The sequence below is a fragment of the Echiichthys vipera genome, assembly GCF_963691815.1.
Source record: "Echiichthys vipera genome assembly, chromosome: 1".
Classification (NCBI taxonomy): Eukaryota; Metazoa; Chordata; class Actinopteri; order Perciformes; family Trachinidae; genus Echiichthys; species Echiichthys vipera.
The window spans coordinates 17,349,264-17,363,281 of NC_139826.1; the positions used below are offsets into that span (position 1 = coordinate 17,349,264).

At 40.4% G+C, this 14,018-nt stretch overlaps 1 protein-coding gene across 2 annotated transcripts in view; it reads right to left on the reverse strand.

The window, feature by feature from the left end:
* Nucleotides 1-14,018, reverse strand: part of LOC310945286 (talin-2) — a 97,765-nt gene that overhangs the window by 30,024 nt on the left and 53,723 nt on the right. For both annotated transcript variants that reach the window (XM_083911330.1, XM_083911331.1), the window contains exons 11-21: nucleotides 12,994-13,149; nucleotides 12,024-12,125; nucleotides 11,452-11,528; nucleotides 7,576-7,756; nucleotides 7,180-7,293; nucleotides 5,222-5,330; nucleotides 4,450-4,658; nucleotides 3,320-3,418; nucleotides 2,364-2,531; nucleotides 1,357-1,491; nucleotides 838-997 (exon numbers count right to left, since the gene is read on the reverse strand). In XM_083911330.1, the coding sequence (XP_083767456.1) occupies nucleotides 838-997; nucleotides 1,357-1,491; nucleotides 2,364-2,531; nucleotides 3,320-3,418; nucleotides 4,450-4,658; nucleotides 5,222-5,330; nucleotides 7,180-7,293; nucleotides 7,576-7,756; nucleotides 11,452-11,528; nucleotides 12,024-12,125; nucleotides 12,994-13,149 (1,510 nt within the window). The remainder of the gene's footprint in view (nucleotides 1-837; nucleotides 998-1,356; nucleotides 1,492-2,363; nucleotides 2,532-3,319; nucleotides 3,419-4,449; nucleotides 4,659-5,221; nucleotides 5,331-7,179; nucleotides 7,294-7,575; nucleotides 7,757-11,451; nucleotides 11,529-12,023; nucleotides 12,126-12,993; nucleotides 13,150-14,018) is intronic.

Below are 14,018 nucleotides of genomic sequence, written 5' to 3' on the forward strand. Positions count from 1 at the left end.
CCGCACAACCTTGCTGGAAGGTGCTGCATTATAAATAAATGCAAATGATTTCTTTTTGTGTGTTTGTGTGTTAGTTAAAATAGACATACTGCCTTGTTCCCTTTGTGTCAGTATGAAATGCTGAGTGGGAGGGGCGTGACCAAGCGGTGGTTTGGCATCAAAGAGCTTTTCACCCGGTGTGCTGTTATTAGCTGGGGTTTAAACCCCAACGTAGGTAGGGTGCCTCATTGCCAAAAACCAGAAACGTCCTTAACGCAATAATTCATCCCAAGGGGGAGATGATTATCTGTACCAAATTTCATGGCACTTCAACCAAATAATTTTTTGAGACATTTTACTCTTAACTGAAGATGTCAGCCTTGTGGTAGTGAGAAAAAGTCAGAGGCTCAAAGGCATTAGGTCACAGCAATCCATAAAATGGATTGGACTAAAGTGATAGACTGACAGACATTGCCTTCCTGGAGCTGTGCTGCTAGCATGGCTAATAAAAACTAAAACCTCGTTGAAAGTAACGGTCTGTAGGCTGTACTTCCCTGCTAATGACAGCTTAAACCGTGATTACTTTTTAAATGATTTAAAAAAAGTCAATTTAAGGGGAATGAATGAACATTGTCCTTAACTTAAGTGTCATTCATAATTACCTCATCATAATCAAAACTGCATTAATGTCAGCATGTTAGCTTTTTCTGTATTTTTTTAACATTTACAATATTGGAAAAAAGTCTCCAACATAGCTGGGTGTGGATGCACACACATAGCTGGGTGTGGATGCACACATCATAATTACTAAGTTTTCTAAGCTTTTCATCTCTGAGTAAGATCGTTTTTTGGACTCACCGGCGTCTCCCATCGAGCTGAAGATACTCTCAGTGACGGTCATGATGGTGTCTGTGGCCTGGTCATAGCGCCCAATAGGCTCTCCCCTCGAGGTGTACTGACGGACGTGCTGCAGTAGATCTCCCAGAGCCTGACTCACCACACTGGCTGCTGCGCTCACCTTCAAAAAAGGAGATGCACATCATTAACATTAGTGCTGTGTGTCTTAAGCTGCATTATTCCCTGTTTCTTATTCCATCAGGCTGAGGAGAAGCACACTGACTCGTTACCTTAATTGCTTCTTAAGCCAGGTGTGAGAACACAAACTGAATACCCTAAATAGAAAATGTCTAGTGTGGTTTAAATGAAAAGAAAAAAAAATAGCTTGAGATTCAGAATTCTAGGAAAACCGTCAACTCATTTGGTGCTCATTAGTAGTCTAATGAGCAAACTTGTGATATGTCTTGTTATCTATCAAAAATTAGATATGGAATGGTAAGAGTTCAGTACACAGCTGGTCTATACATTAATCAAGCAAACCTGTTTGAGGAGCTCGCCATCTTCTGTGGCTGAGAGGCAGGCCTGGACACAGCTCTCCACTGAGCGATCCACCAGCTTTCCAGCTTCGATTAACTGCTCCTGGCAGACGGGTGAACTGATGGTGGGACTCACCACCTACAGCAACAAGATTAAAGTGTAAGAAAAAAATAATAATGGTTAAGCAGGAAATGCCATAAAGGATATATCTACCATCTGCAGTGTGAAAACAAGGATATATTGGCATCCTATCATGCAAAAGTTATCAATATGTGAACAATCTAAAAGGTAAAAAAGAAAAGTAAAAGAATGATAAATAATGCCCAAATTATCTCCAAACAAGAACTGGAGTAAACCCACTGCTCTCACAGTATTTACATCATTAAATCAAATTTCACAGAGAACAGAGGAAACATTAAAAAAAGGGCAGGGAAAAAAATGTATTTGAATTTATAGGGATTCAGCAGATGGTTGTCATCACATTGCCATTAAGGGAGGTGAGGATTTGTTTAGTAAATGCAACTATTTTGATTGGGAGCCAGGAGGGCATTTAAACTAATTAGAAGCATGTGGGTTATACAATTAACTATGTGCACAAAGATGCAGGCACAGGGTATTTAGCAGTGCCTTGGTGCATCCTGATAATATTCACTTTCCATTTTTTCTTTTGTTTAGCTGCAGATAAATTGGTGGTTATTTTACTTTTTGATGAAGCTCTATTTACCAAACCTCACTGCATGGTCTACTTATGAGAGAAGATGAAGCGGCGAATGGGGATTGGATGTCATGTACTCAACCAAATAGATTTAGCAAAAGCGTTCCAAAGTGACATTTTTAGACCGTTGTGCAAGTGTGATATTGTGATCCGAAACAGATCTGACACAATAGATGAGAAAATATTACACCAAGCATTTGCATAATATCCACTGAATTTACTTTTGGGAAATTGAGCCCATATTATACAAATACTGATATGATGCCAGTTATTCAGAGCAACAATATTCTCGTACCTTGGCACATGCCACAAGCTGAGAGGTGGACAAGGCGCACTGGGTGGCAGCAGCGATGACCCGGTTCTGAAGCACGGTGTCCTCTGCAACCTGGGCCACGTTCTTGGCCTTCAGCACCAACATGGCCGCAGCGTTGGCCACTGCTTTGGCAAGATTCATCAAGATGTCCTATGACAATGGGAGACAAAGATAAAAAAAAAAAAAAGAATAAATAAACAGAACACAAACTATCTCATCAGTAACATCATGTACCTGCACAGCCTCACAGTATCGGGGCGCTGGCATTTGGATAGTGCAGGCAAAGGTTAGAGAAATAATTATTATAGCTCTGTGTCTTAGAAACAACAGTTATGTGTGATTGCACTTAAAATGAGAATGTTGGAAAACCTGACTCCACCAGATGGATTATAATTCACATTTGCTCTGATCTCAGAGTAAAATACAATTGAGCTTGCAAGATCAGGATGGTCTCGCGAGGCTAAAGATGGGGGGACTAAGAAACATTTCACCGGAATAAGAAATCTAACTGCCATCTCATTTAATGTTTAACAAAAAAAACAATAGTGTTTGCTTATTGTACATTATATACTTTACTATATAAATCTCATTAAAAGGGCAACATAAACAATCTAATACAATAAAAAAAAACGCTGCACAACTCATCGTTACTGACATTCCAGTACATGGCGACAGGCTGGCTGTAAGAAAAGTTCTGCTGATTTGATCTATGTATAGCCTCGGCAAACATTTGAGCCAAGTATGAGCTACATGAAAGGAAAACACAAGCTTGACAGCTAGAAAAGCATTCAGTTCAAACAATAACACTTATATGAAAATATTTCCTCCATATTCCCCTGGTTACAATGTGGTTTTGATTAACTGAGTTCCTGAGGACTGACTGAATGTTAAACACAGTTTGGTGATGATGATGATAAATGGACAGGGAGCAGCTTTACCTGGAACCTTTCGTCTGTCTCGCTCTCTCCAATCTGGCGCAGAAGGTCTCCACTGGCCTGGCCGATGCTGCCTGCTGCTGTCAGCACAGTCTGTCTAGGCTGCGCACACATACACGTACACACACATACACACACACAGAACGTCATCAGGATGTGAAACTTCCTTTGGATGCTGTATGCTGCATCTAAAACAACACCAGTGCCATTTAAGTATTGCATGCTGCACATTGACACATTGTTAGTTATTCAAACACAGAGTGATAGATCATATTGCAACACTAAGACAAAGTTAACTAGCCTACGGGCTTCAAGTTATCTTTCCAAAGTGTATGTGGCTTGTGCATTATGCAGATTACCAGCCAACAACTGTACAGTACATTAACTTCTGAATGATACTTCCACAACAACAAACTCTAAATAGACCTCAGTGAGAACATTACAGTCCTGCAAACCCAGGAGAGAGAGACTACATTAGAACAAAGTGTCCTTTACAGGGTCTTTAAAGGAAGTTCTGTTCCTGTAAAAGCACAAACTTCTTGCCATCAAGCCTGTAGCCTCAGTCTGAGGTCTTCATTAAGGCCGACCTGGACAGTTTAGTTAGCTGAAGCAGACCAGCCGCAGAGTATGTTAATATAGTTAGCTGTGGTTTGGAGAAACACTGCATTATTTAGAGATGAGACATTGTCTCAGAGTAGAGCTGCTCTGTGATTCACGCCGATTACTTTTTAGGCAGTCATGTCAACTAACACAATGGTGAAAAGTGTGTTTGTGTTGTATGGGCTCAAATCCTGAGTCAAGCTTCACTTTCACACATTATTCTCCATTTTCTGTCTCTTTATGTCTCTATGTGCCCTCCCCTACTTCCCCATTTGGTTTTGGCTCAATGGTGTGCATTTTTTTCTTTCTTTCACATCTACACTAATATCTCTCATTATATCCTTCAGATTTTATTTGCCATGTTGGACTTCAACATGAAAATGTATCACATTTATCAACAGAGGGAGGGAGGGGAAGAAATTTGTAAACAGCTGGTATGGAATAAAGAGAAGGAATAGTATAGAACATATAGATAACAAACTAAATTTCACTAAACGGTGTTTTGACAAGACATGGTAACAATCTTTACTCACCTCTCCAGAAGCCGGCTCCACAGCCTTCAGCAGGTCAGACACGGCACCTGCTAGTGTCCTGGCAGCCCTCATCAGGTCAGTACCTCCACCCACATCGTCCTCCATCAGAGCAGCCAGCAGCTTCACACCCTTTGACATTTCAGTCAGGTTGGAGGAGATGGTTGTGATGGCGCAGCCCACGGCAGTGTAGTCTGTGTCAGTTGGGTCGCCTGAGTACGGGGAGAGGGGACAGAATAATAAGTGCCATCAGATGAATCGAGTCCTCGAGAAGTGAATTAAACAAAAATGATCCAATTCCAAGAAAAATGCATCTGCTCTCTTGTAAATGGCAGGAAAAAGGACAGAAATTGTTATCGCTTTAACTTGGAATGGTTAAGAATGGCACAGAGCCAATAGACACCTTCAGCAGCACATATTCACCTAACCACAGCAGGATATGGGGGAACTATTACACTTTATAACTTTATACAAGATCTACAATGATGTTAACAAATACCAGACGGATGGAGAGGTTTTGTCTTAAAGTCACAAACTGGCAAGATAATTTAAACAGCACCCCAAAAATGGACATGTAAAACACTTTTGCTGGTTTCATTAAGTTTTTCTATAAGGCATATAATAAATCAGACACAGGCTATGCAACAATACATGATGTAGCCTTGCTCTACTGTCCAGACATTGATTATTTAATTTCCAGTGGATTGCAGTAACTCTGAGCCTTGGTAGCAGACAAACAGAACATAATGTGCTGAGTCATGCCAGTGCCACTGACCAGCTGTGAGGTTGACAACAGAGGCTGTTCCTGCAGTGATGGCGTCGACCTGGGAGTGGATCTCGTGTTTTGACTCGTCCATCTTGTTCTGGATCCACACCTTGGATGCCTAGGTACACAGAGGGAGATCCCGCCAAGAGGCATTACTTTGCATGTACTGAATGCACTTAAACATGGCTGTCATGGCCGAAATCACAGTTGAGTTGTACACAGCTTGTCTATTTTTTTTTCTCTCTATGTGCAGCTACAATATGGGGCCCTCCAACAAGTAAAAACTAGAGCTAGACCAATATATCTGGTTAAGATTAGGGTTAGAGTTATAGGACAATATCACAGACATCTGTATCGGCGTATACAGTATGTGATACATTTTAACAGAACATATAATGGAGAAAATGATGCTTGGGGTGATTTAGGAATGATGTCACTACGTAGGTTGTCCAGCAGAACGTGGTCAGCAATTGAATGATAGTGAACATACAGTTCTGATCTTTATTAAGTTATTTATTTTATTTGTCTTTCTTTCTCTCTTTCCAAAATTGGTTGACAATGTAGTTGATTGTATAAACAATATACTGTACAACATAGTCTGAGTCATATTTGCATATTTGCATACAAATAGACAAGATGTATTTTGATTTCAACTCAAATATTCACTATATCGGCCGCCATATCGGTAAACTAAATAGAACCGTAATAAATACCTCATTGTACCAGAGGCAATGTGAGGAAGCAGAGCAACCTTGTGGCTGTTTACATTTCTCATTAAATTGACCAAATCAATGTGTATCCATGATCCAGTAGTTAAAACAAATCAGTTAATTATTTCAGCCTCTGCTTTTAAACTGTGTACAACCAACTGTATTAACACTTAGCAAAACTCAATATGCACACAATGAAGCTGGCAGCAACCACTTGAAAAAAACAAACCTGCTGTGCCCCGCTTACATACGCTGCATGTCCATGTACGTACCCCATGTGTCTGTAGACCCTATTATTCATCACTTAATGCTACTAGGATTTTTTTGAGCATGAATTGAAAGTGGTGTATTCATATTATGTGCAGGCATGTGTATGTGCACTGTTGCACTACGCCACTTATTTATTCTGTTTATAATGTTAGTCCGGTCTGTTGCACTACGCCACTCATTTTATTCTGTTTATAATGTTACTCCGGTCTGTTGCACTACTCCGCTTGCTTATTAATTCTGTTATTATGTTCACACCGGACTTATTCTGTTACTATGTTCTTACTGGTCTACTTGATTCTGTTAGTTATTTTAAATTATGGTATTAATGCACTACTCCACTTTATTCTGTCTATCAGGCCTTATATTGTATCCATCACAGCACTATGGTCACTTTATTTTCAATATTCATCTGTTACACAGAGCCAGCATATACTTGGACTGCTGCCATGCACCACTATCACTTTATTATTCAGCTTATAGTTATATATTATATTTATACTCTATTACTGCACTATAGTTCTGTTTACGTCTGCTCATTACACACATGTATCATGTCTGACCTCATCTGAATCCGATCACTGTCCACTTATATCTTTTCTGCACTACAGTTCTGTTTATACCTGTTTCAACAGTCTACTGCATGTTTACATTGTTTACATCATATACACCCGTTCACATGTCTGCTTACATCTGATACACGCATGTCTTTCTACATCTCACGCCGACGATGTTCTCCGTATCTAACCTGTACTAACACACTAACATCCTGACACTTATTCTACCTGTACTAACACACTAACATCCTGACACTTACTCTTCTCTTACACTTTATTCTTGTGTTAGGTTAAAATGTTTTTGTATAGTTGCACTGTCGTTACTTGCTGCTCTGTGTGCCCTGAATTGCCCTCCGGGGACAAATAAAGTTTTTTGAATTTGAATTGAATTTGAATATTATGTGCAGGCATGTGTATGTGCACTGTATAGTACCATGTCCTGTCCCAGTGGTGGCAGGTTGTCAACCTCCCCTAGGTCGATCTGGGCCTTCTGCACAGCTTGCATACTGGTGTTGATGGTTCCCATCAGAGCCTGCTGTGCTGAACTCTATGCATACAGATAAACAAACAGGTTAATTTTTCACAGAATGCAGCATAAAGGGATTTTTCACAAAACAATGCTGAGAGAAGATGCTTGTCCCATTGTGAATCTAAATGTTAGCATGTGTAGGAACTAGCCACAAGGAACGGGGAAAAAATGATGATGGTACACCTAAAGGTACCACCTAAAACAAACTCTTTTTTTGGGTACCATAGGCCTTTAACAGGATTCAACCAGTGAATTAAACTACACAAACATCATACTGAGAGCCATTTTTGCTGTTCTTACAAGCGGCGGCATGTGTCCACGGTGCATCTGACCCATTGTGATCTGCTGTTGAGCAGATGGCATGGTGCCCATGCTGAGTGACTCTGTGCCAATGGAGCCAGAGCGGATCACCCCTGGCAGAGCCACTGAGCCATGCTCCACCCGGCCAACACGATTAAACTGCTGCTGAAGGATGGTCGACCTGCAGGTACACAAACAGGCATTTAATCCAGCATTTACACATGTTACGGGATAACACACGTCTTTAAAACACCATGTTTTGTTTTTTTCAAATGAAGTCTTGTCTTAAGTTAAAGTAGAATGTTAGAGTAAGAGAGGCAAGTCACATTTATTTACAATATTTTAGATTCAAATCAAAACATCACTAAAGTTTACAAGTCAAGCTGAGAAAAGGTCACTTGATGACATCTGGTTGATAAAACCTGAGAATCACAGGGATTCATTAAAAAAGGGCCATTACAGTGACCGGAGCAGAGAATAAGGGCTTTCCAAGAACACTTGCTAATTTTTATTTCATACATGTATGCACATTGGCATTTATCACCAAAGGGAGGTGAAAAATAAATCAGGGGGAGTGGTGATCATTATCCTCTCAGCCACTCAAATTACTGGTCTCCCAACTTTGAAAAGAGCAGCGCCAATCAGGGTGGAGCATGGTGATGAAAATGCCTCACCAAATATAGAAGAGGTATGAAAATAAAATGGTTGTCTGGATACAGAGTGGATGAACACATGTATATAAACCACCCTACAAATTTGCAGCCAAAGAAATATGGTGAGGATTGAAACTGAAACAAAATTCAAATTAGAAACATACTAAGCTATTCTAACCTACAAAGCCAAAATGCAGTAACTACACTTTTGAGCCAAATTGAGTTACATCAAATATCTGACTTTGTTGTACAATATAAAATATCAATATGCCTCAGAATTGTATATTTTCTAAGCAAATAGCACTAAGTAAGTAAGTAAGTAAAGCTAGCTGGTAGCATAGCTTCAGCTCAATGTAACTATTCTTCCTGACCTGTTTCTTGTACCTGAAACATCTATTTTAATAACATGATTATTCAGTTGTGTTATCCCATATAAATGAGGAATTAGCCAAATGATAAACAGCAGTTAAAATAAACTAAAAATAAATAAAATATAAATATAATAATAGCTTAGCAGAGTAGGTCCTATGTTCCCCACATTTTCACTGCATGTTTCCAGGTCAGTATGTTGAAATCACCCACCTACAGTTTACAGCCTACTGATTGGCTACTCCTTAAAACCTACACCCTCAAATTCACAGATACAGTACTAGTCAAAAGTTTGGGGCACACTTTCTCATTCACTTGACCAAACGTTTGACTGGTACTGTATCTACAGTGGCTGAACAGATTCTTACTATTCAAACTGCATATGAAACATCCATTTTCATTCTTTTGCAATCTTGTTAGTTTACATCAAGAGACGCAGTTACCCGGGAACATAGGGATGACCCTGTAACCATCATGTCAGTCACCCTAAAGGTTTGGCGTTTTTTTTCCTACATCCTTAAACTTTTCCAAATCAAAATGTAAAATAATCTGCTTAAAAAAACATTGTGTTTACTGTTCATCAGTTTCTATTTGGCTAACCTGCTTTTAGTCACAGCTCTCTGTCTTTGTAGGACAGTACTGGCAGAATCAAGCGTAGAGTATTTTTTCTCTAAAAAAGCTCAAGCTTAACATCACAAACCTCATTTTGACAGATAATAAATAGAAAACAATAATTCCCTTTGCACTGGCTCATTTGAATGACACTCCCATCCATTTTCTCCCTGACAGAGGGCAACGCACATTTCAAGGTAGGGAAAGTACCATGTTGTTGTATTCCCCTAGTCTTTATACTAAAAACTGAACATATACATACTCCAACATGCTTACACAAATATGATGTACAGATGCACAAAGACACCATCAGCCAATCAGCTTGCTTGGAGCAGAAGACAAAAATCATCCCTAAAACAGCTGCATTGTAAATATGTATTCAAGACAATACCATACACAAAGACAAGAACATAAAAAGGGAAAAAAATCATTTTAAAGAAGACAAAAGCAGAGCATTTTTGTAGCTCATGACTATGTGTGCGAGCATTCTCATGGGAGAGAATTAACAGCGAGCAATGTGGTGGTGTTTGTTTGTGACAGTGGGAGCTAAACTCAAAGCAGAGTCTTCCCACTGTGTACTTCTGGAAGACAAAGATTTGCTTTGTTTTTCCTCAGATAAGGCCTTCCAGAGTTCAGCCTGCTATGTGTTTGCAGTATCAAAGACTTTTGCCTCCGGCCCTGTGCACAAGTCCAGATAAAAGAAAGAGAAGAAAAAAAATACAATAACAATTGCGGCAAATACCCTCCCAGTTTAAATCAGGAAAGCAATATCAATTGAGGCTAGATAGGAAAATGGGCTACAGTTACACATTGAGAGTCCATGCTGGATGAATGAGGTAATACACATCTGATCAGGAAATGTTCAGATAGGGCCTTCACTTTACTGGTACAGCAACATTTCCTCACATAATGATTATCTCCTGGGATAAGATCCAGCTGAGGAGGTGCTCATGTGATGAAATGAGGTATTGGAAGATGGATGTGTGAGCTGGTCGAGGGCCGGAGTCAGAAGGAAATTGAAAAAGGACCCGGTCTGATATTGTGTTTTGATAGAATAGGATGCAATAACTTTGTGTTTTGCTGTTGAGCTTGTGGACAAACCATCTTCATACCTCAGTTCATACTGGATACACAAACGTAGTGCAGGGCTCATATGGGAACTACTGTATGGATTAAACTATACAACTACAACCCTGAACCCTCATGGACTACGGTTCTACTCACACTTACCATTGGTACTGTGCCCAACCATGATTCACAGCTAAGGTCTAGTTTGTTTGACCAGTGTGAGTACAAGTGTGCCGTGCTTAAGCGGTTGAGAGAGGCAGGCTTTAGTAAAGCATGATTGCACAGGTACGAGCACGAGCATTGACAGCGGTCTTGAGATTATTTACATACGACTGTCGCCCATTACGGACATTTAAAAAGATGGGTCTGCGGTGGTCAAATACGGAGGTGGAGTGTTTACTGCAGTGTTTACTTTGTCAGATGAAAACATTCAACAACAGTAGGACAAAACAAACACCCGAGGGGTGATGACATATAAGCAATAAGCAATCATGCTGCGGCCCAGATCTTTTGAATACTGTGAGTTCAGGCCAGGCCTGCGGGGGAGGAGGGAGGGGGGACAATCATGCTAAAGCACTGCTCAGATCATCTTGGCCAAGTGTGAGTGCACCCTTAATTGACATCACTTTGTAAGTGCTACAGGGGTTTGAAATAGCATACAAAGGAATAAGAAAGCACTTTGCGACATATCACGTTACCTTTGCGATGGCAAAACATGTACAATTGTGGGTTTGGGACTTTTTATTTTACCTTTTTGACTTTCTTAACTATTGCACTTAAGGGACCGACTACCAGTGATCCAGTGTTTTAATGTCATAAGACTATGAACAGTGGGTGATTCCCTTTCACCAAAGTTGGCAGAAATGCAGACTTACGTGTGTGGGAAGACTGGGATTTTAAAAATTAGCGTGTTAATATGATAACGTTTGCTAGTTGGCACTAAAAGAGTACAGTTCATGGTCGATAGGAATGTGAAGTTTTGCAGGTCATGAACCAAAACATTGGACAAATTGAGTTTTTACAGCTCATTCCTTGGAGAACACAAATGTTTGTACCATATTTCATGGCAATCCATCAAAGTAATGTTGAGTCCACTGAGTCGTTGAGCCATGCTGCCTGCATGGTTGAAAAAGTAAAAACACTTTTACTAGTTATAAATTATTAATTTACATACTTTTTTGGGGAAACGGATTCCTCAAGCATGGTTGACTCCTCATCGCCTTCTAATCCAAATCGGTCCTTGCTTTGCTTCTGCAGCAGAGAGAGAAAACAATTGCCAAATATTAGTTTAAAAAAGGAGCCCACGTTGATTTTAAAAGCTCAACCTTGAGGCCATCTAAAATTCCTTTATTGTCATTTAAATAAAACCTGGGGCCCAAATTCATCGAGCGATTCAGAGTCGGAAACCGGTCTCAGATTGACACTTATTTAATTCTATACTTACGTTTTGGAGACATCACATAAAGGTCATTTACACTAAAATGTCATATCAAAAAGACCAGGAGAAGGCAAGTTGTGCTTTTTAAGGCATTAGGCAAAGAAATGACATATTAGCGTCAACCTTCTAAAATGAGGAAAGAAAAAAAAATGGAGACCTGAATATGCATCCAGGGATTAAATATACACGTTCTTACAGTGGACCTGCAGCCGTACGGCACAGTAGCCTGAACATATCATGCATCAACAGATCTGAGACTTTATTGATTCACTATGATTCATCTGTGTCTCCAGAGATAAATGCCTCACCTTTTTGAGAATGATGTCGATGTAACCGGCAATGAGCTGAGAGATCTGTTCCCCTTCAGTGGTCTGCACCGAGTAATAGCTCTCCTGGTACTCCCCAAAGTCCTGCACGCACGCACGCACGCACACACACACACACACACACACACACACACACACACACACACACACACACACACACACACACACACACACACACACACACACACACACACACACACACACACACACACACACACACACACACACACACACACACACACACACACACACACACACACACACACACACACACACACACACACACACACACACACACACACACACACACACACACACACACACACACACACACACACACACACACACACACACACACACACACACACACACACACACACACACACACTAATCTTAAACATGTATTTACTCTGGACTGTAAGGAAAGTAATAACTGCAGTGGTGTCATTGAACACAGGCTGAAGATGCATTGTGAGGATTAATGTGAATCTATGTAGCCAGCTAGTGTCGGATTAATAACATGTGGAGGACAAATCAAATCCCAGTGTCACAAAAACACACAAGAGTTTGTTTCCGTTTAATTGACAGTACATCTGCCAGATCTACAAGATTAAATCCGAGTTGCTCATTGATTCTGGGTGCTGACACAAAGGAGGAATGTTGACAGGGAAGACAAAAGAGTCTGTTCAATAACTGGATTGAGGGAATAAAATGACAGACAGACTGAGCACCGATGTGATTGTTTTATGGCCAAGGCAGGGAACAGGTGGGTTTACTGCGAGCTTGTCCGTATTATTTACGGATGTCAGATGGGACAGGCTGAGTACGAGATCAAACAAAGACACCTTGTGAAATCTTGTGAAAAAAATAATCCGAACAAGCTGGTAATGAAAGGCTTGTCCCTGGTTTGGGACCTGAACAGTGTCGAGTCAGATGTTAAAGGTTTTCTTACCAGGGTGAAGCTCTTGGGCGACGCTGCCCACCTCTTCACGGTGGTAAGTGGCCACTCCTGAACCACGTCTTTGGTCTTCTCCTCCACTCTCATTACAGACTCTTTGGTGATGCCCAGGAGCCGCGGCACCAGCTTGTTCTTACTCTTCATCTTTTCCTGCAAAAGCATCAACTTTATTTAATGCTTTTAAACCTTTTTTTTGGGGGGGGGGGGGGGGGGATCTCTTTACTGTTACATCATAACAACACATCATCTAGCGATGGCTGACAACTGAGAGAAAAAGAGAGGTGTTAAGTGCCAACACATAACAGGCGTCAACCAACTATCTCAAGCTTTGATTAGAAATGTGATTTCTCTCGTGCAGTCAGGCAGCAGCTAGTTCATTTGACTGTCTTTTCAGTTTATTTTTAGTCAGTTTTAAATTGGAGCGGTCTCAGATTAGCAATGCGTGAGTTTAACAAAGCTCTGTACTAGAACACAAGTGTGCTGCCTTTTCCCATCAGTCGGAAGAGATCTGCACTCTTTGCTGCATGTTAATGAAGCCCGTTCTCTTTTTACGTAAATAAGTTTAAAAAATGTGTCTGCAGGGGGACTCGAACTGCTTCACAAGATCTCACAGGATTTTACATCAACTGGGTTTACAAAAGCATTTAATCCATACTTTGTATTTAATTATTTATTACTGTTTTGAAGTCTTTTTTTAATCATTTTAAGCATCAGTATTACTTATCAAACTCACAGCATTGCCAGTACACACACACACACAGGTGTTACTAATAGCAATAACAATGCCGCTCACAATGGCCTCTGTAAGTACTGCTACTGATATTAATACTATTTTTTTCAATTAGCCCTCAAATAACTATCTGCAGTAGTAGTAGGACCATCATTACCCACCAATATGGTACAAGTACTCTCAGTTTGACTGTTGCCGACCATGCAGAGCTCCCTTACATCCACTAGTTTTAATGGAAGCTGTGAGTGCTGTCACTTTGTCTTATCTTGTCTGTATTTATAACTGCGAT